This window comes from Phyllostomus discolor, chromosome 13, assembly GCF_004126475.2.
Source record: "Phyllostomus discolor isolate MPI-MPIP mPhyDis1 chromosome 13, mPhyDis1.pri.v3, whole genome shotgun sequence".
NCBI lineage: Eukaryota > Metazoa > Chordata > Mammalia > Chiroptera > Phyllostomidae > Phyllostomus > Phyllostomus discolor.
This window is the reverse complement of record NC_040915.2, coordinates 51,441,981-51,463,331: the sequence shown is the minus strand read 5'-3', so window position 1 is coordinate 51,463,331 and position 21,351 is coordinate 51,441,981. Positions and strand designations below refer to the sequence as shown.

The 21,351-nt window shown below is 61.5% G+C and overlaps 1 protein-coding gene across 3 annotated transcripts in view; it reads left to right on the top strand.

Annotated features, from left to right (window-relative positions):
• PXN (paxillin) overlaps window positions 1-21,351 on the top strand; it is a 45,933-nt gene that overhangs the window by 14,949 nt on the left and 9,633 nt on the right. For all 3 annotated transcript variants that reach the window (XM_036014426.1, XM_028528037.2, XM_028528038.2), the window contains exons 2-5: window positions 19,217-19,443; window positions 19,731-19,846; window positions 20,197-20,333; window positions 20,429-20,630. In XM_036014426.1, the coding sequence (XP_035870319.1) occupies window positions 19,217-19,443; window positions 19,731-19,846; window positions 20,197-20,333; window positions 20,429-20,630 (682 nt within the window). The remainder of the gene's footprint in view (window positions 1-19,216; window positions 19,444-19,730; window positions 19,847-20,196; window positions 20,334-20,428; window positions 20,631-21,351) is intronic.

Genomic DNA, 21,351 nt, shown 5'->3' with positions numbered 1-21,351 from the left:
GCTTGCCGTTTTTAGTGGTTGCTGTATGGTTTTGAAATTTTTTAAATTGCATTTATCGGGGTGACATTGGTTAGTAAAATTATATAGGCCCTGACTGGTGTGGCTTAGTGGGTTGGATGTCATCTTGCAAACCGAAGGGTCACTGGTTCCGTTCCCCGTCCGGCACATGCCTGGGTTGCGGGCCAGGCGCCCAGCGGGGGGCGTGCGAGTGGCACATTGACGCTCTGTCCCTCTCTTCCTTTCTCTCTTCCCCTCTCTCTAAAAATAAACATCTTTAAAGTAAATAAAATGATACAGGTTTCAGGGACACATCACCCGTGTATTGTGTTGTGTGTTCGCCACCCCAAGTGGTTGCTGTGTGTTTTTTTTTTAAATTTTTATTTTAGTCGATTTTCTCTGTCTTTTTTTTTAAAGGTTTTATTTATTTTTAGAGAGGGAAGGGAGGGAGAAAGAGAGAGAGAAAGAAACATCAATGTGTGGTTGCTGGGGAGCTGGCCTGCAACCCAGGCATGTGGCCTGGCTGGGAATCGAACCTGCGACACTTTGGTTCGCAGCCCACGCTCAATCCACTGAGCCAGCCGGGGTGCTGTGTGGTTTTTATGGTTTAACTTATAATCGATCTTCAAACCATGTCACACTATATCCCGTATGATGTAAGAACCTCACAACAGCATGTTTCCATTTTTCCCGCCGGGCCTTTGTAATTGTCGTCATAAATTTTATGTCTACATGTATCACAATACTCAGACCACATTTTTAGCCTTTTATATTTACCCACAAATTTACTATTTCTGGCATCCTTTGTTTCTCTGTAAAAAGGGCCTTTTAAAGTCGAAAGAAATGAACAAAAAGTTTGCAAAACATTATTTTTTTGCCTTCCTCTCCCTTTCAGTTTCTCTTCCAAATCCCGTCTCCCTCCTCCTCCCCCTGGCCAGCTTCCCCTGGCACTGTGGGTCTCGGGTGCGTGCCATGCTCTGTGGTTCCATCCGTCCGTCCGTCTCCCTGAGGCTCAGTCAGTCCTGATGGTTGTGATGCTCCCGGCCACCCCCAGCCGCAGAGCCCCCGGCTGGTGTTGCTGACACATTCCGGTGACGCACGTTTCAGAAAAATCTTCCTGTTTCAGCTCATGTCCCCTGCCTCCCCTGTCACACCTTGGAGAGGTGTGACCAGATGAGCTGGCGAGACACGGGGGCTTGCCGATGCCTCTCCTCCGCCTCCTTCTCCGGCACAAGTGCAAGTGCCGTCCCGTCCCTGGTCCTGACTCTGCCTGGGACCCAGACTCCCTGCTGCTGCCTTACTCCTGTGGGCCTCGCCCCCCCTCACTGACTGCCCCCCCACCCCGGAGGGAGACAGACAGGCCACACAGTGAGTTTAAACCTTAGGTGCCCACAGGGGGCTGCTGTGCTCTGGCCGCAAAGTCTTGTGGCGTGTTCCTTTGATATATATATATTTTCTAAGGGTAGGAGTGGTGCGGGCTGGGGAGGGGTGGTGTGAACTAGGTCACAGCCGAGGGGATTTCTGGGTCAGAGGAGCAGGGAGGGCCTGGACCCTGTGTGTTCTCGTGTGTGGCTGTCGCCCACGGTGGTTTGCCTGTGGCGAGCCATTGTGGAGACCACAGGTGGTTTGGGTGCCGTGGGTGGGTGGGCGGGTGGGGGGGCAGATCTCGGCAGCACATGGGCTCGGTGGGGGGCATTCACCCCGTCGTTGTCCGCAGAGCACCTGTGTGCCAGGCACCGCCCTGTTTGAAGACTTGAAGGTAGATAGTGAAGCCACACCCCCGGCCCTTGCTGAGCTGTCACAGGCTGGTGGGACACAGGCATCTACACAGACAGTTTCTACCCGTGTAATGTGTGTTCTCAGAGGAAGTGAGCAGTACTTTGGGGACTCAGAGGAAAGGGGTCTTGAACCCTGTGCTGGGAATGTGGTCAGGGAGGGCTTCTTGGAAGACATGGTACCCTCAACTGACTCTCTGTTGTGCATCTTGATTGGAATCTTGACGTTTAGAAAAAGCCCTGAACTGTCATCCTTTATATCGTCAATAAGCATTTCCCTAGTAAGATTTGGGGTTCTCTTGCAGAAGAGGCCTGCAGAACAGAAACTGCACATTCCCGTTTTTTAGGTGGGCAAGGCGGATCTTTTTATCCTTACGTTGCACGCGAGGAAGCTGAGCCGTGATCAGTCTCAAGGGAAGAGGGAGGACTCGCCTGGTACGGAGACAGGCAGGCGGCCTCGGGGGAGGGAGCAGCGCACACGCAGGCGCAGCAGCAGGAGGCTCCCGAGTGCCGGCCGAGCTCACCGGCAGGGGGCTGCGACCGTGTCCTCCCCGTGGTTTCCCCAGGGTGAAACTCAGCCTGAGCCACGGGGCCCTGCACGGTGGTGGCCGCCAGCCTTTACTCCCTCAGCGGCACGACGGTTCGGGGGTGGCTTTGGTGTGACAGCTGAGGTGGGGCCAGCCTCTGGGGCTTCCCTTATCCTCCCGTCAGATGTTGAGCTCTGTGTGTCACACTCTCCCTGGGTCCACGGGGCTGGGACCCCGGGCCAGTTCTAAAGGGCATTTCCCCAAGGCTTCGGAGATTGTCCTGGGCTGTCCATGGGGTGGAGGGTGCGTGGTGAGTCCCCTTCCTTTCCCGCCCCCCTCCCACCATCCCCCGTGCTCATTTGTCAGGAAGAACTTTTTTAAAAAATATTTTATTTTTAGAGAGAGGAGAAGGGAAGGAGAAAGAGAGGGAGAGAAACATCAATGTTCAGCTGCCTCCTGCAGGCCCCCCACTGAGGACCCAGCCCACATGCGCCCCGACTGGGAATTGAACCTGCGACCCCCTGGTTCAAAGGCTGGCACTCAACCCACTGAGCCACACCAGCCCGAACTTGCTTTTTGGTCATGGGGCTTGGCCTGACCCCTCTCCTGGAGGGGAGCTGTTGGGGGAGGGGCAGACTTCAGCACTGGGCCTTGGGGTCGGAGGGAGGAACCCCAGGTGATCCTGCACACTCTGAGAACGCCTGGGGCTGGCAGCCTGCCGTGCGGGCTACATGCCCCCAAGGCCAGGCCGGGAGGACCACTTGCCCTCAGAGGGAAGAGCAGACTGGAGTGGCAGCCCCATATCGTGTCCCGAACCGAACCGCCGCTTTCTGGGCCCCGGGAGATTCCTAGGCGATGTCGCTGGGGAAGGAAAGCAGGCCCCGGCCTGTGTGGCCCGGTGGTCAGCCTGGCCTCCATCGCTGCCCTTGTCACCCCGACCCTCCCGTGCACTGTCTTTCCTTCCTGCTCCCCCGTGTCTCCCCGTCTCACGGGGGCCTGCTCCGTCCTCTCGTCCTCGCACAGGAAGCAGACTGTGGGAGGCATCCTGCGCTCCTCCCTGTCTCTCCACAGCCACCCAGTGACCAGGTCTCGTTGGTTTTAGCCAGGTTTATTTAGAGCGCTGTGACTCTTGGTCTTCCTCCGGCCCGGCCCCGCCCCTCCCCGCCTCTCCCGCACTCGCTGCCCCAGCGGTCTGACACACGAGCCTGGCCCTGCCTGCTGGCTGGCCGGCAGCTTCCCTGGGCTTGCCCTTGTAAGGCCGGGTCCTGCCGCCGGCCCTGGGTCCCTGACTCCCTTTCCACCAAGCTGGGGCTTGTACCCTGAGCTCCAGCCCCTCTGTCCGCCAGGCTGCGCCTCACCTCTGCCTCTGCTCCTTCCTCTGCCAGGGAGGCCCCGCCTTTCCTCTCCCCCTGCCTTTTGGGACAGTCTCCCCGCTTAGTGCTTCCTGGGGAAGATGCTGCGTCTTTGTCTCCCCCGTGCCCAGCACTGCTGGGGACGCCGCTGGCAAGGATGCGGCACCAGAGAGGGTGGGAGGGACTGGAGGAGGCAGGTGGGACCGGGACGGGTGCAGGTGTGTGACGCTCGCCCTCCTTCACGGGGGGCCCTGGACACTAAGGGAGGCGGTGCCCACTCGCTGCGTGCGCCCTCCTGGGCGGCGGCTCTGCTGGAGAGGAGGGTGTGTGCTGCCGGCGTCCCGCCCAGCAGGCCCACTCCAGACACCTCGGTCCCTGGGCCTGAGGCCGAGGGGAGGCTGCTTCGGCCCCGAGCGATGAGACTTGTCTCCAGTGGACCCACCGGTGAGCTGCTGGTGTCGTCCCGGCAGCGGTTTCCCTCTGCAGACTCCCAGGCCCCCTGGGCCCTGAAGCTGACCCGTCTCCCCAGCGCAGTGCTGCAGGGACACGCACACGCCGTTTTGTGAGACCGCGCAGGCGGCCCGCACAGTCCCGAGAGGGTCCTCCGTGGATGCCAGGTTCCCACCTCCTTGGCTGTCCGCCTCCCTTGCTCTGGGAAGGGGGGGTGAGGAACCCTCGTGCCCGCGGGTGGGAAGCTCAGCTGAGCCGGCGGGGGTGGGGGTGCTGGGCCAAGTGCAAGCTGGCGCTTGTCCTGTCTGACACGCAGAGCCTCGGACTGCCCGTGTCAGTGCGTCCAGAGTGGCCCGTGTCAGTGCTGCCCCAGAGGCTGAACCCTCGGCAGAAGCGGGAGTCGGAGACCTCGGACGGGCAGGCACAGCAAGGACCACGCTGGCCCATCGCTGGGCTTTTCCCTTGCAGCGCAGTTGCCAGAGCAGATGGCACTGGGGGCGGGGAGGCTGGCCTTTGGACCGGACCTCCAGGAGGACCGGCAGTGCCCTTCCTCCCGTTGGCTCTGTGTACTGAGCTCCCCACACCCCGAGCACAGGGGCCTCTGGATGCTTCCGCTTGGCAAGTCTTTGAACTTGGGCATGGCTTTGAAGCGGGGGAGAGAGATCAGTTTTAGTTGGGTCCTGCACGAGTCTGTCAACTTTTTACCCACCCAGTCCTTGTGGGCAGGGACCAGCGGTCCAGTCCTGGTATATTAGCAAATGGAAGTGGGGGGCAGAGTGCCAGAGCTGGGCCCCCCACCTGGCACCTTTCAGAGCACTTCCTCCACAGTTGCTCAGGGCTTGTGCTGGGTGCTCTTTTACCCCTTGGGGCAGGCGGTCAAGGACGTCACCTGGAGTCACCTGGTGAGGCAGGCACTAATGATACATATGGACCACGTGCCTGTTATATGCCAGGCCTGCTTTACATTTGTTATCTCACTCAGTCCTCCGGATGGCTGGAGCAAATAAGCCTTGGGAACCCAGTGGTGTGGGGGCTGTTACCACACCCTTCTGTAGATGAGGGCACTGAGCTCAAAGAGGTGCGGTGTCGTCCAGTTCAACTACAAAGTCCACGCCGCACTATGTTGCAAACCTGCTGGGGCCAGGCAGGCAGGCGTTGTGCATGGATGAAGTGGGCCGGACAGGAAGGGACCTAGATGTCGTGCTGTGGCCAGTGGCTGTCCCGCAGGGACGTGGACCAGCATGGCCGGCTCTTCTGACTGCTCCTGAGAAGCCAGAAATCCTGGCTTGGGTGTGAAATCCCCTGATTTCTTAAGACTAACTCAGCACACACACGTCCAGGTGGCCGTGGTGGGGGTCATTCTGCAGGGCTCAGGCCGGTGACCTCTTTCGCAGTCTTGACGGCCTCCCTCACCCGCCCCCTCCCTTGGTCCCCCTGCCTATAGAGTCCCCTCTGGGAAGATAAGAATCGGAGTTCATTGCTGGAAGAGGCCTTGAAGATTTCTCCGAGCCAGCCTGTAACCACTTACAATTCCTATTTCAGCGAGAAGGGAGGGTGGGAAGTGAAGGACCTGCAGCATCAGGCAGAAGGGAGGGTAGAGTGTGCACCTGACCGTCGCTGCTCACCGGCCTGAGCAGCCTGGGCTCTGCCACCAGCTCCCTGGGGCCACCGCTAGCAGCAGCCACCGGCACTTCCTGCTGTCTGCCACTCCACCCCGAGCTGCCCTTGGCCCCGAGGGCGCACGCGGCCCCTGGGAGCTTCCCTCAGAGGACCCGGACACTGGGGAGAGTCTTGTGGCAGCTCTTGGTGCCCGTGTTTTGAAAGTTGTCCCCAGGGGCCATTGTTCCCAGCCAGAGATATGTGACTCCTCTTACCCCAGCTTCTGCCTCACCTGGGTGAGGAGCGAGACAGTGCAGGGGGCCAGGCGCCCCACCCCCACCCCACCCCCATCCCGTGCTTGCAGGCGACCCCTCTCAAGGGCGGTGCCCACGGAAGAAGACAGTAGACTGTGGGCATAGCGTGGCGGGGTGGATGGGGCAGAGACGTCCACTTTTAAAAAAAAGTTTTTAATTTATTGATTTTAGAGAGAGAGGAAAGGAGAGTTAGAGAGAGAGAAACGTGGATTTGCTGTTCCACTTATGGGTACGTTCACCGGTTGATTCTTATATTTGCCTCGCCCAGGGAGCGAACCCGCAACCTTGGTGTGTGGGGACAGTGCTCCCACCAACTGAGCTACCCGGCCAGGACCGAGACTTCCACTTTTAAGAAGGAGAAAAGGGCGGTGTCGGCGAGGGCAGTGGCCGGTGGCGCTCGGTCAGCCCTCTGACTTCCTTGGTGACCGCTTCCTGTGTGGCCACAGAGGGAGGCGGCAGCAAGAGGTGGCGGCCCCCACTGGCAGTTGCGTTGCGACCAGAGGTTGCCAGGGTAAACATGAGACTCCCCGATTTTCTGTACAGTTGTTTGGGGACAGAGGCACAGGATTTCTGGGCCTGCCCATCCTTGGGAAGTTTAGACCAGCCGCATCCAGGGCAGCCGCCCCCTCAGTGCGCACAGCACACCGCCGGGCACAGAGCAGGCGCTGTGCGCATGGAGCGATGGGATTGGATGCTCCTGACTCTGGTGGGCCTGCCCCCGGCCCGGGGGGCCTCCGCAGAGCGAGAAAGCACTCCACGCAGACACTGCAGACCCCGAGGGCCAGTGGGGGTCACCCAGATATCCCCCTCAAAGCACTGCTTCCATTGGAAGACAGTCCCCACTATTTACAATCCAACTTCCAAACCGATTTTTGGAATATTGTGTGTGTGTACCTTGGGGGGGCGTCCTCTGTGGTGTTTTTGGCATTGTGGCTGGGCAGTGTCTTGCCATCTGTCCTGGTTCTGCTGGGGCGAATTCCCAGAGCTCCAGTGTGTCTCCTCCAATTAAATCCAAATTAGGACTGAGGGGGACACCTCCCCCGCCCCCTCCAGTCTCCTGGTGTAACCGGCTGGCCACACCGCACCACGCCAGGCCAGGTCGCACCGCGCCAACCTGGGGCCCGGGGACCCTCTCTGCGGCGTGAGCCCCAGGGCGTGGGCCACCCGCTCAGCTCCCCCTTGAGGCTTGCCGCCCACCTGGCTCTCTGCCTCAGCTCTAGGGTGGGTGGGCTTCCTGCAGGTAGACGATGGGGTCTCACCTTGGCTCTGTTCCCGCCCCGCCCTCCTCTGCATGGTGGTGTCCCTCCACGGGAGCCCCACTGGCAACACCGACAGCCCAGGTCTCTCTGGACGCTCTTTGTTTCAGAAAAGTCCGTCTTTTCCTCCTTCTTTTCTCTTGTGGTTTCCTGGTGTGACTCTGGTTAGCCAAGGCCATGAGGATTGCGGCCTCTATCTGCTCCCTCCCTGTCTAGGAAGAGGCCGGTTTCCCAGTGTGGAGAGTTGGCAGGGATCTGGGCTTCTTGCAAAAGCTGTGCCTTGACTGGTGTGGCTCAGTGGTTTGGGCGACGTTCTGCAAAGCGAAAGTTCACTGGTTCTATTCCCGGTCGGGGCACGTGCGTAGGTTGCGGGTTCTGTCCCTGGTCAGGGTGCGTACAAGGGACAACTGATGGATGTTTCTCTTTCACATCAGTGTTTCTCTCTTTCTTCTGCCTCCCTCTCTGTAAAGGAAGGAAGGAAAGAAGGAAGGAAGGAAGGAAGGAAGGAAGGAAGGAAGGAAGGAAGGAAGGAAATCTTTCTTTAAAAAAATTTGTGTCCTCAGGGCAGTGGCCATAGGCACCCTTCCTTTGTAGATCAGCGACACCGTCCTGCCAGGGACTTGGGGCAGGCCTGCTGCCTGCCAGCACGGGGACCAGGGGACCTGCGGCTGGGGGTGGGTGGGGCGGGAGGGCCTGGGAAAAGGCTCAAGGCTCCCGTGCACATGATGGGCCCTCCCTACACTGTGCCCTTGGCCTCAGGAGGTGCCAGACTGTGTGACACCAGCTGTCACGTGGCCCCGGGAGAACTCCATCTTGCCCAGAACTGAGCAGCTGACGCCCAGAACTTGTGAGGCTGAGACGGCCAGGGCTGGGTGGTGCACACGCCGCTGGGGAAGCGAAAGTGTCACGGAGGGTCAACTGTGGGACGCAGAGGGCAGCCGGCCCTGGCTCTTCTCCCCTCCCATCCGCCCGTCTCCGGGCTCTTGCCTGTCTCCGTCGGCGGTTCCAACCCGAGTCGCGCAGGGAGCTGCGCTGCAGACGACACTTCTGGCAGATGAGCATTGTGCGCTGCCTGTCCTTCTTCCTGAGGCCACACCTGGGGTTCCGTGCACTCCTGAGCTCTTTCTCTCGTGCAAGAAGGCATATTGGGCCCTGGCTGCTGTGGCTCAGTGGATCGAGCGCTGGCCTGTGAACCAAAAGGTTGCGGGTTCGATTCCCAGTCAGGGCACATGCCTGGGTTGTGGGCCAGGTCCCCAGATGGGGGCATATAGGAGGCAACCACACATTGATGTTTCTTTCCCTCTCTTTCTCCCTCCCTTCTCCTCTGTCTAAAAGTGAATAAACAAAATCTTAAAAAAAAAAAAAAGAAATCATATTGGAACACTCGTGTGTGGGGCTGATGGTCATGGGATAATCTTGAACTTGCTTCAGTCTGCTTCCCCCCCCCCCCCCCCGCCCCTCAGTCTGTCTTCTAAAATTAAAAGCAAATGAGCTGTGCCCTGGCTGGTGTGGCGCCGTGGATTGAGCGCTGGCCTGCAGACGCGAGGTCACTGGTTCACTTCCCAGTGGTGGCCTGTGCCTGGGCTGTGGGCTGGGTCCCCAGCTGGGGGCGTGTGAGAAGCCACTGATTGTTGTCTCTCTCACATCAATGTTTCTCTCCCTCTCTCTCTCCCTCCTTCCCCCTCTCTCTAAAAATAAAGGAATAAAATCTTAAAAAAAAAAAAAGCAAGTGAGTTGCAGATGTCGGCACTTCGTGACCGTTTGCCCAGGGCCGGCGGGCGGCTGGGCAGTGGCGCCCCTCACGGCCGGCCGGTTCCACCTCGGGCCTGAGCTGCTCCCTGTCCCTCCCCCAGAGGGGCCCTGACCGCCTGCTGCCTCTGCCGGCTCTGACCCCTCTGTGCCCAGGCCCGCCCCTTGCCTAGCAGGAAGGCCCCTGGCTGCCAGTGGGGATGCAGGTCCATGCCTGGGCTGCCCTGGCTTGCACCTCGAGGCTCAGACGAGGCCGGTCACAGGACGGAAACACGCATGGTGACCGGTGACCGTACAGCAGCAGGTCGGCCTAGAACTTGAAGGTCCAGCCTTCTTTTGGAGCCCCATGTGCCGCCTGTGGGGGCTCATCGGTGGGTCAGAGCCCCGCCTCAGGCGGAGGGTGAAGAAGGGAGGGGGCGAGGAGCAGGATGAGCACCAGGGTGCTTGGGCAGTGGTGGACAGGCACCCCGCAGCCAGCCCTTTTGGACTGTTCTCGGGACCCTGGGGACCAGAGAGTGGCGACAGGCGGCACGAGGGAAGGCTGTTGACAGCTGTTCTCCGTGGGCCGTGGAGGGAGGACAGCAGACGGGCCCGTGCCGCTGGGCAGAGCTGACCTTGTGGGGGCCGTGCCTGCCTGCAGAGCACACTCACTGGACGTCCCCCAGCCCGTGTCCGCATCTGGGAAATGGGGGTGCGGCCAGGGTCCTGGTGGAGGCTCAGGAAGGATGATGTCACTCTCCTCCCCCTCCCCCATCTGAGCTTTCTGGCCGCACAGCCCTGTCTGTCGGCCCTTTGCAGCCCTCTGCTGGGCCCGGAGCCTCAGCGGCAGGGGCAGAGGTGGCCTTCTCGGGGCTTCCTCCTTGGGGAGGGCGGGGGCTGAGAGCTTCCGTGCAACTTGGGCGGCTCCTTCTGTTTTTCTGACTCCTGGTTCAAAGCCACAGGGCTCCCATAGCTGTGACTTCCCTGCAGGCAGCAGAGCTGGGGTGGCGGTGGGGGTGGGCTCTGGAGCCCAGACACCTCCTCGCTCTGCTCTCTTGCCTGTGTCCTTGCTGGGGAGTGAGCCGGAGGCTGCTGGGCTCAGCCGATGTTCTCCGAGGAGGACTTGGAATGAGCCCGAGGCAGGGAGGGGTGAGGTCAGTGGTTTGCTCGGCTAGGAGGCCTGAGTTGGTGACGGACTTGTCTCAGCTCCCAAGATGTTTGGCCTCGGTCCCTGGCTCCACCTCCTCCTGCTCCTGCCCAAAAGGCAGATGAAAATCAGTAATGGGGTTTATTTACCGTCTCCTCTGTGTCACGGTGGGAGGGCAGAGGAGGCTCCCCAGCCTTCACGGTGGCTTTCGAACGCGTTTTCATTGATTTCTCACTGTGTGCTCTATGAGGCGTCTGAGGAGCAGGAGCCCAGAGTGGTATAGGAACTCGCTACCCAGGCTGGTGAGCAGTAGCCCTGGACCTGCCCACCTCACTTCCTGGAGGCCGGTTCTGTCCACTCTGCCACACTGCCGTGTTGGTCAGGTGCCAGCAGGGTACCCAGCCACATTACTGTCCCTGCTCCCAGTGCCAGCGGAGAGCCAGACCTGCGGTTTGGACGGGGGTGGCTCTTTGTGTGGACAGCGGTGGCCTTGTGGTGCTGCTTGCCATCGCTCCCCAAAGCGCACGTGCAAAAGGCCTCCTTGCAGCCTCACTTCTTTACCTTACAGTTCATGTGCATTTCGTATTCGACTCCATAACCTTGCTTGTTTTAATTTAACAGTTAAATTTAGCCGGGCTTGTTTGAAGTGAAGGCAGTGGTTTGAGTTACTCACTCCCGAGTAAATTGGATCCTCCAAAGGTATTCTGGGTTCAGCCTGAGGCGGCTCCTGTGCCCCGCCCCCACCGGCCCCCCGGAGGCAGGAATATCCTGGCTGTGGACAGGGCAACGGGGCGGAGCACACTCGCTGTTGTGAGTCAAGGCACTCGGCAGTCCCCCGGGAAGGGAAGGCGGGGCCCAGCTCGGTAGGAGAGGCAGGTTGCCCTGAGGGGGCCCAAGGAAGCGGCGAAGGCTAGTCTGGGGCCGTGTTCTGAGAAGCTGCAGACCAGAACGCCAGCCCCAGGGCTCCTGTGTCACCCCGTGGGCAGCGAGGGCTGTGGGTGGCAGAGCACTGTGACTCCTCCTCCTCTGGCATTCGTCCGCCCGCCCATGAGGGTGCTTGTGCTGGGGATCCAGTGAGGGGAGTGAGGTCTCTGTCCACGGAGGGCGTGCTGTCTAGTGGGAGGGGCGGGAATGACGGGGTGGGGGGTGTGTGCAAAAACGGTTGGGCGTCCGACACATTCAGACTGCTGGATCGGCGTGGGGAGCCCCAAGCAGGGCGCTGCAGCCCAGTAGTTCGGGAAGGGGCCGAGTGTGGGCTCAGGTGCCAGTCCAGGTTGCCTCCTGCCTGTTACAAAAAGGAAGGGAGGAAAGTGAGGGGGAGAGTCCTCGTGCAGGAAGAATTGAGGCGACTTGGGGACCAGTGAAATGCAGGAGCCATTAGGGGTGCTGTAGGAGGACTGGCGGAGGCAGACCAGAGAGAGCTAGGGAAATGACCCAGCTCCCTGAGGCCGGGAGGCCCTGACCTGCTCCGTGGCCACCGTGGGCTGTGTTCACTGGTTAGACCCTGAACTGGCAGAGAGTGGGTGGGTGGCCAGTGCTGTGAAATCGACTGAGGGGTGAAAAGGCTGCAGCTCCTCACTGCGGCGGGCAAACTCTTGAACTTCCCTTTCGGGTCTCTGTAGGGCGTAGGACTCTCGCTTCTGAGCCCCTCCGAACCCCTGCTGGTGACCAGCTGGGGGTGAGGGGCCCACGGAGCCTTCCTGCCGCTCTGCCACAGGCTGCCTCGCCCGGAAGAGCCCAGACTGCAGGACTGGACCGGACGGATTTGCGAGAGCTGAGGAGAGTTCCAGCACTTGAGGCTGCAGGGTTCCAGGCTGTCTGCCCTTTTGCGTGTGGAGCCGTGCTTTACCCACGGAGGGGACTGTGGGATGGGTCTGGAGACGGGCCCCAGACGTGACCTTAAAAAGCCTGGTGTCTCTGGGTGACCTGAAGAGGTGGCCGAAATCTGACCAATGAAATGTGTTCAGGGTGTTCTGGGACCTGGCGGGGAGGGTGGGGCCCGCTGGTCCTGTACTGGGAGATGAGTTATTTGCAGTAGAAAAGAGGCTGCTCTCCTGCCAGCCTGGACCTGTTCCTGTGCCTCTGGGGTGGGGGTGGGGGGTGGGGCGCTGGGTAAGCCTGGGCGGCTCCTCCCACCTGCTGCTGCTTAACCTCCTGGAGCCGCATCAGATTGAGAGCCTGATCAGTGGGGGGTCCTGGGTGGGTGCCAGGTACCCATGCGGCCTGGCTTGGTCGGGCTTCTGCCTGGCACTCACGGTGACCTCTGGGCGTTGCCTTTCCGCCTTTATTCTCCCGAGGCTCCAGTTACTTGTGTTACTTGTGCTCCGTGACCTTGGGCACAGGCCAGGCCCCCAGTAAAGAAAGCTGGCTTGCGGGACACTCCTTGTTGTGTAAGCCCTGCAAGGAGGGGCTTGGAGGCAGCAGGAAACCACGTCCCCCCGAAGCCTGCGGGCAGCCCCGGGAAGGGCCGGGCCGCCTCCCACCTCCCTCGGCCGCAGATTGGAAGACCCGGCCTTCTCCCCTGGTTTCCGGTGTGTCACCAAGCCTGCACTTCCTTCGGGGCGAGAGGGTAGAACGGCAGTTCCTGCTGAGTGAGGCATGAGTCAGCCGAGGGAGGGGAGGAAGGGCGGCTGCGTCTTCACAACCTCCAGGCATGGTTATTGCATATTCAGATGGCACTTTGGGATTGATCGGTTCCTGCCCAGCCCCTTAGGGAGGGCTGTTCCTGCCCGGGGCAGCACTATCTTGGATGGAGACAAGTTCCGTAGCTCTCACCTGAAACTGTGTCATCTCTTCCTCTGAGCTTGCTACCAGCAATGGGGACAAATTGGGTTCTGCCCATTTTACAGACAGAGAAGACGACCCAGGGGCGTGGTGTGACCTGTGGACGGGCACTCAGTTGGCTGGGCCTGGACTCGTAGCCTCCTGGCCGTCCCGTGTGCTTGCCGCTCCTTCCCTGCCTTCCTCCGCCTCTCGGTCCTTCCGCCTTTCGGTCCCTCTGCCAGCCAGCCATTCATTCTAGCTGCTGGGGCCATGGCATGAGCAAGACAGGGCCTCCGCTCTCTAGAGCTGAATTCTTGGAGAGGAGACAGTCAGTTGACAAGAACCCAAGTTGGCAGGAAAGTCCCCTCCAGGAGATTGAGTTCCTAGTCAGTGTCCAGGCCCTGGGTCCCCAGGCTGGGTGGGGGAGAGCAGATCTGGCCTAATTGTGGATTGGCCCTTCCCGGCCACAGGTCTGCCTTTGCTCCCAGGACAGTTATCAGGATAAATATACCCAGCTCCCCATTCCTGGGGAGTTACTCACGGAGCAAAAGCACCCCACTGCCGCGGATTGGATTACCTCTGCTCGTGCGCTCCTGCGCTCGGGGCTGGGGGAGGGGAGAGCCGTCTTTTCCTTCTGCTCTCCTTCCTAATCTGGAAGCGTTTCAGGAAAGGGGCCGAGATGAGACCATCCGCAGGCGCTGGCCCTGCCTGTTTACACAGCTCCTTCCTTAGGAAGGGCCCAGCCCTGCTCACTGCTTCAGTCCCTGAGCTCAGGCAGCAGTGAGGAGGCCGCTGGGTAGCTTCTCTGACACTCTGGGCCACCAGCACCCAGCAGGCACTCAGCAGCGGGGCCCCAGACCTCCCTTGCTCAGAGGTCTGAGCCCAGCGAGATAGACTGGCGGGAAGGCTGGGCCGATCCAGGACCTGCAGGGAAGGGCCTTGCTGAGCTGGGGTGCTGCCTCTCTGAGAGTCTGGGTCTTGTGCTAAGTGCGGGATGGACAGCGGGCCCTGGGCTGTGGGGATGGCCCTTGCGCTCCGGCAGCCCCGTGCTGCGGCTCTCTGGACGCCTTTGCTGCTCCTTCCTTCTGCTTGTCAGTTCCTCAGGAAGCTGGCAGCCCCTGCCGGGGGCGGTGAGAGCTGAGTTGACCTGGCCTGCAGAAAGAGGGCGAGTGACCGAGTCTTGAAAAACAACTTGTTCTCGCTGTGGGCCTCTCCTAGGCCTGTCCAGGTGGGGTCTTCGGGGTGGCCAGAGGACCCCATCTCTTCTAGTTCTGCCTGGGGCTGCCGAAGGGAGGAGCGTCGAGGGGCCCAGCGCTGGGGCAGGTCTGACAGTGAGGACTCGGGGACCCGAAGGTGCCCCACTGCTACCCGTCCCATTCCTGGAGCCCTGTTAGGGAGGCTTCTCCAGGGGGCCTGGTTTCCCCAGAATGGTGCCCCCAACTGCTGGCCCGCGACTGCAGCATCCTTTGCCCCCAGGAGTGGGGTAGCATGAGGGGTGCTTTCTCTGTCCCCTCCAGGTCTAACCACCTCTCTGGGAGCGGGGAGCAACCCCCACGTACTGAGTGTGCGCCCTATTCCAGCACTGTGCTGAGCAAGGACTCGATATGTGTTTTCTCTTGTAATCCTCATTCCTGTGAGTAAGGGGTGGGATTCCCATCTGACAGACAGGAACACCGGGGCACGGGAACTGCTAAGTAGCCCCGCTGGGCAGCTCAGCCACTGAGCCGAGTCCATGTGACTCGGAATCCCCCCCCCCCCCGTGGGAGTTCTAACAGCTTAGTGTGCTCAGACTCAGAGCCTGGGGGGAGGGAAGGGGTCAGGATTCTCTCTCTCTCTTTTTCTCTCTCTCTCTTCCCCTCTCTCTCTCTCTCTCTCTCTCTCACACACACACACACACACACACACACACACACGATCCTGGATGGACCTTTATCTCGCTCCCTCCGTGCCTGTTCAGCTCTAGACCTCTTGATAGTCTTTATCGCAGACTGAGGAGTGGCTGGGGCTTGGGTGGGAGGAGGAAGAGGCAGGCCAGTCTTGTTAAAGAGCTCTGACCTGTTTTTATATGCTAGTCGAAGTTAGAGATGGAGAGGATTCTTTGATTAACTTATTGGGTGCCATGTGTCAGCGGGTCAGCCTGCATCCCCAGAGCCAGAGTCCGGGGGCATGCCCAACCTTGGGAGGATGAGTGTCCCCCCCCGGATTCCCTCTTTGGTCCCGAACGCTTGGGGGTGTTTGGCCCTGGAATGCGGGCAGACGGGCCCTGCCCTTCGGTCCCCTCCAGGGGCAATGAGCCCGGCACCTGTGTCTTAACGCACTCGCGGCTGCAGATCCGGCAGCGCCCAACAGGCCCTCAGGATTACGCACCGTAACTCAGTGGCTGGGACCGGGATAAGGCCTGTTCTCCTCCGCCTGGCCCAAGTGCTCCGTGGGCCTGAAGCCGCTGGTGCTCTGAGCGCTGCTCGAGGCCAGGCACCGCCGTGGGTGCATCTGCGTGGGTGCATCTGCGGGGGCGGTGCTGGCAGCCAGGGCCTGCAGCCAGGGCGTGAGTCCTGTGGATCTCCGCAGCTGCGTCACTCTTGGGTCGCACCTTCAAATGATAGTGTGCGGCAGGCACGGGCCGGAGGCTTGGCACCCAGCCCGCCTCTTGCTCCTCCTTGGACTCTGCTCTTGCCCTCCAGCTCAGCCCAGCTTCCCGGTGCTGAATCTTACCCTGGGCCTGGGAGTGGGGGCGGGGGGCGCTGGGCTCCCGGGGCTTCCTTAGCCCGAAATTCCGTGATTGCGCGAGGTTACCTTCGGTTACTCCTGGCGGCAGGGAGCCGGTGGGCCAATAGCGCCCTCTGGCGGGAAGCAGCGGAAGGTCTACACCCCTTCGTCGCCAGGGTGTAGCTGAGTGGCTTTTGGACAGCTGGAGACTTGGCACGCGGGGTCCTTGCCCCTCTTGGCCCCCAGTTTGGAGAGGAGAACCTCTCTCTCCACACAGACGTTGGAAGGGAAGTGCCAGGGCCTTCTTCACGTGGCCCAGAGAGGCAAAAACTTTTCAGAATCTAGGTGGTTTCCTCCAGAAAGTGGCTGGGAGGTCCCAGGGAGAGAGCTTCCTTCCGTAGCTGGACTGGGGGCATTCCGGATGGCTCTGACTAGCTGGGAGGGTCCCCCAGCCTGGGGAGACGCTGAGGAGGTTGGCGGCCTTCCCTAGCCTGAAGAGTGAGCCCTGACTGCTTTCGTTACCACACCTGTGTTCCCCTCGGCCCCCTTTTCTGGACGCCTTCTTTGGGGTCTGGGTTGGAGGAACCCCTGAGCCTACCGCTAGGGTATTTAGGGGGTGGGTTCCAGGCAGTGGCTGTAACTGAGAACTGGGGGCCCTCTCCCTCCGGGGCGCTGCCTGCGGGCGGACTCCGCCACCTCTGTTGACTCAAGCAGAGGAGTTGGCTGAACTTGGAAGGAAACTTTGACCTGTGACCCCCATACAGCCGCCTGGGGGAGGTAGCGGTGGTCAGAGTGTGCTCCCCAGCTGCCTCCTGTGTTCCCAGCTCTCTCCCCCGAGGTGTTTATAGAGGGGGACAGTGACGCCATGCCCCGTCTACTCTCTGAGCAGAGACGAGGGGTGGCGCGAGAGAAGGAAGCTACACGGCAGGCCCTGCGACTGCGTGGCCTCCCTGGGGTTCCTCGAGCCCATTCAGAAGTTTGGAAAACGATGTGCCTTTTCCCTGACGTCCGCACGTATTTCCCTGCCAGTGTCGCTGTATTAGTTCGCCGTTCTCTCTGTGTTAGTAAGGCCGCCCTGTCCATGCCTTGCCTGCACCCTAACCGCCGACGTCGTAGGAGAACTCAGTGCTTTGCGTCCTACCCTCATCTGTTTGAAGGAAGGTTATTTTTCTGAATTCCACAAAGCCAATAAGAGCTGGTGTCGGCACTTCCTGTGTGTGCTGGAGCCACTGTCCTGTGTAAACCACACCAGCTGACTGGGGAGACTGAGGCTCGGGGAAGCTGCGTGATTTTGCTGCGTGGCCACGGGTGATGGAGAGAGCAGCGGGGGCTTGAACTCAGCTCTGGGTCAACTCCAGAACTTCAACTCTTTTGTCTCTGCACACCAGGACTGCAACTTCAGACCACCAGGTGTAATCCGTGTTGGAAGAGCCCGTTGAAATCATAAACCAGAATCCAGCCCATAAACCAATAAGCCCGCCTGAGAGCCGTGTCTCGAGGGACGCGGGAAGGTGTTACATGCAGAGGGCCTGGCGTCCCTGGCTCAGACGGTCTGACGGGGAAGGTTGACTCTCTTGTCTTCTGTTGAGTGTTTGGGGCCCAAGAAACCCAAGTTCTTGTCCAAGCTGTGTCACTTCAACTCGCTTTGGCCGCTGAGCCTCAGTCTTACCATCCGAACTAGTGTCGTTGAGAGAGAGGTAACCCAGGCAGAGCGCCTGGCATGTGGCGAGGGCTCAAGCACGGCCGCTGCCCCTGCCACCACCCCCTTGGGTTGCGCTGGTTGCCCGCTCTGGGGAGCCCTGCGGGGTTTCCCGTCTGACTCCGCCCATGAGGAAGAACGAGAAGCCCCACCCTTACCGGGTTGGGCCAGAGAAAATCGGGGCTCTCTCTGCGTGAAGCCAGGCCGGCAGGTGTGGCAGTGGAGAGGCCACTGGGATTGGCCCCGCACGCTGGTTCCTTTTCTGCTGTTACCTAGACACCAACTCAGTCTAGTTCCGCTTTGCCAGAGGGAGGAAGTCAGATCTCTTCCAAAGGACCTGGAGTGGGAGGAGGCTGCCGGACTGACCTTCCTCGGGAGTCAGGAGATCGGGGCTGGGCTGCGGGGCCTGGGATCCCGGGCCTGGGAGCAGGCTTCCCCTCTGAGCCACTGGGTAGGAGCCAGCGGTAGGTGTGGCCGGCCTGGGGGGAAGGAGACCCAGGCAGGCAGCCGGGAGGAGGGGGTGGCCTTCAGACCAGGGCCTGGTGAGAGCCCTGCTTCCCTGTCACTGTCTTAAAGCGGGGCGGGGTGGGGGCCAGGGCCACAAGGAGGGATCTGGCTGGCAGCCCTGACAGCGTGGGCCCTGTCCTTTGGGAGGTTGTACCCTTAACTATGGCATCACCTGGTGCTCACAGCAGCCTCTTGCAGGCCAGATTTTGGGGCTTTAGGGCTTCTGAGGAGTCAGGCTGTCCTGTCGGTCACTGGCCTTGTGATCTGGGGCGAGTCCCACCACATCACTTGCTTTCCCCATCTGCGAAGGAAGGGTCAGAATTCTACCTCGTGGGGCAGTAGAAGGATCAGGAATGCGAAAGTGCCCAACGCTGCCTGTCACTAGTGCCCGTCACTAGGAAATGGCAGTAAGTGCAGCCACTGCTTTCTCACGTTCTTATCCCGAGGGCCAGGGACTGAGTCCCCAGTAGGTCACCAGAGAGGTGAGAGTGAGCAAGCCCCTGAGCGTGGCAGGAATGCAGGTGTGGCCGTGGGGCCAGGCTCTCCGGTTGTGGGGCTGGTGGAGGTCCTGGGAGGGAGCGGTGAGGGGAGGGGTGAGGAGAGGGGAGGTCCACAGTTGCTACCCCTGCCCTTCTTGCTGTGCCCTTCTTGTCTGGAGGCTGGGCGGAGCCAGCACCCGAGGGCCGATTCAGCTCCTTTGCTGCTGGTAAAAGCAGAATAGGGGGGCCCTGGAGCCTCTGGGGCCGGGCCGCTTGCCAGGCTTCCACAGAAACAGCCTATGGAGCAGTCTTGCCACTGCGGCCCCCCCCCCACTGCACTCCACCCTGGCTGGTCCAGGGAGGTAGGGAACACGCACCAGCCTAGTCCCAGCACCCCCCCCCCCCCCCACACACACCTCAAGGAGCCCGGAGCCTGAGGTTCTGCTTCTAGGTGGTCAGGAAGGCAGGTACCACCCCAGGGGGCTCCCCCAGTGTGGAAGCTGAGAAAGCTTAGGCTCTTGGAAATGGAGTGAGACCTGGCCCTGCCGGGCCCCTCCCAGTGACGTGGGGCCCCTCCCACCCATTCTCCCCGCCTGGCCCTGAGTGCCACGGGCAGGCATTTCTGACTCCCAGCCAGCCAGCTGCATGGCCCTGTCCCTGTCCCGAGGGAACGCAGGTACCCGACTCCCAGAGGTAGGAGAGCCTCAAGGGCGGCTCCAGGAAACCCCCAGAGCACCCTCAGTTTGGGTGGCGGTGAAGAGAGCCGCTTTTTTGGGAGCTGGTTCTTAGCCGGGCCGGGCCGGGCTGGTGTCTCCCTGACCCGAGGCTAGTTGTTTCTCCCATGGGCGGGGCAGGTGCAGGCAGGGAGGCCGTGGGGTCCCTGCTTCTTACCCACTCCCTGGGCCCTTTCTCCGCAGACGCCCTGCTGGAGGACTTGGAGTCCACCACCTCCCACATCTCCAAGCGGCCCGTGTTCTTGTCTGAGGAGACCCCCTACTCCTACCCAACTGGAAACCATACGTACCAGGAGATTGCCGTGCCGCCCCCCGTCCCTCCCCCACCGTCCAGCGAGGCCCTCAACGGTGCGCTCCTTGACCCCTTAGACCAGTGGCAGCCCAGCACCTCCCGATTCACCCACCAGCAGGTAGGTGGGGGCGAGAGGCCGAAGCTCCCAGAGGCCTTTGCGGCTGAAGGAGCTCGTCTGGCCGCGGTGTGGGGAGCCAGGGGAGCAGCGGGCTCAGGGGAAGGAAGGGGAGAAGGCCAGGGGACGTCTGGCCCTCCCCACCAGACGCCACGGGACGGGCGGGGGGCAGTGACTGGGCATTAATCACCTGCCTCCAGTCAGTGTGGAAACTCCCTGGTGAGACTGCCTGGGAGCAAGCAGCCCGCTGGGGGGACCCCGGCAGGCTCTGAGCACGCTCCCTCCTGCAGCCTCAGTCCCCGCCGCCCGTGTCCGGCTCCGGTGCCAAAACGTCCAGCGCCTGCATCCCCCAGGACGGCGCTGGCCCCCCGTGTCCCCGCGCTGGCGAGGAGGAACACGTGTACAGGTACTGCCCCGGCCCCTGCCCTCGCGCCTCCTCCTGCTCGGGAAGCCTGGGTCCCCGAGGCTCCTGGCGAGCCCATCGTGCCCCTCGACTGGCTGGCGGCCCTGTTGCTGCGCCCCCCCACCCCCTGCTGCCTTTTCCATGCACACACACCAGCTGTTACGTCACCCCGGGCAGTGGAGCAGTTGAGGCAAGACTTCCTTCCTCCCCTCTTCTCACCACATCCCTTCCCCACTCTGAGCCCTGTTGCCGTGGAGACGCCATGTCTCCTCCGCCTTGCCCTCCTGGAGACTTTGGGGGGCGCCCGAGCTGGGGAGCGCATCTCAGTGCGATCTCCCCTTTGTCTCTCAAAGCTTCCCCAACAAGCAGAAGTCGGCTGAGCCTTCGCCTACCATGATGAGCTCCTCCCTGGGCAGCAACCTTTCGGAACTTGACCGCCTGCTGCTGGAGCTGAACGCCGTGCAGCATAACCCGCCGGGCTTCCCCACAGGTGGGGCCGGGTCTCTGGGGCGGGGCCTGCCCCCTCCCCGGAGGACTCCCCCGGAGGGCTCGGGGTTGAGTGTCTTTCTCTCTCCCTCTCCCAAGACGAGGCCAACTCCAGTCCCCCGCTGCCCGGGGCCCTCAGCCCCCACTACGGCATCCCCGAGAATAACAGCCTGCTGGGCGTCAAAGCCGGGCCCCCGATGAAAGAGAAGCCCAAGCGGAACGGGGCCCGTGGCCTGGAGGACGTGCGGCCCAGTGTGGAGAGTCTCCTGGACGAGCTGGAGAGCTCGGTGCCCAGCCCCGTGTGAGTGCCCACCGGGTGTGCCCCCGCTCCGGGCCCGCCCGCTCGGCCCCCCCGTCACCCCTTCTCCCCTCCGCGAGGGCCTGTCGACTACCGGGCCCCGCCCCAGGCACCCGGGGAGGGTGGTGGTGAGTCACTCAGCGATGAGACACCGTTCCCGCCTTCCGCCCGCCACCACCCGCCAGAAGAGAGCCGCCACGCCTGCCGTGGGCGCCTGTAGCTTGGTGGCCGTTAGTACAGATTTGGGAGCCGCACAGCGAGCGGGGTCCCAGGCCTTGGCTCTGCCCTTGTTAAGTGTCTCTCTCAAGTCTCAGTTTCTCAATCTGTAAAATGGGGTCAGGGATGTGGGACAGCGGGGATGAGGCCGCCCGCCTCAATAGGGTGAGACGCAGCCCTGCATTCTGGCTCGTAGCAGGTGAGGTGGCCGGCGACTGCTGTCTGAGCGTTGGCTCTTCTCAGTGTGACCTTGCCGTCGGAGCGATTGCACGAGTGCGCACATGGTGCTCGGGCTCATTTAACCGGCCCGCTTGAACTTGGGCGTCTACTTGCAAACGTTGTCCTTTGAGCAGCCCCCTCTTCTCCCGTGCCGGCTCACCTTCGGGCCCCTCCCCTGGCTGACGGCAACCCCCTCTCCCTGCAAAGAGACCAGGAGCTGCCGGGCTTCCCTGGGGCGGGGGGGGGCGGGATCCCAGTGCCGGAGCTGCCGTGTTGCTCTCCGGAGGCG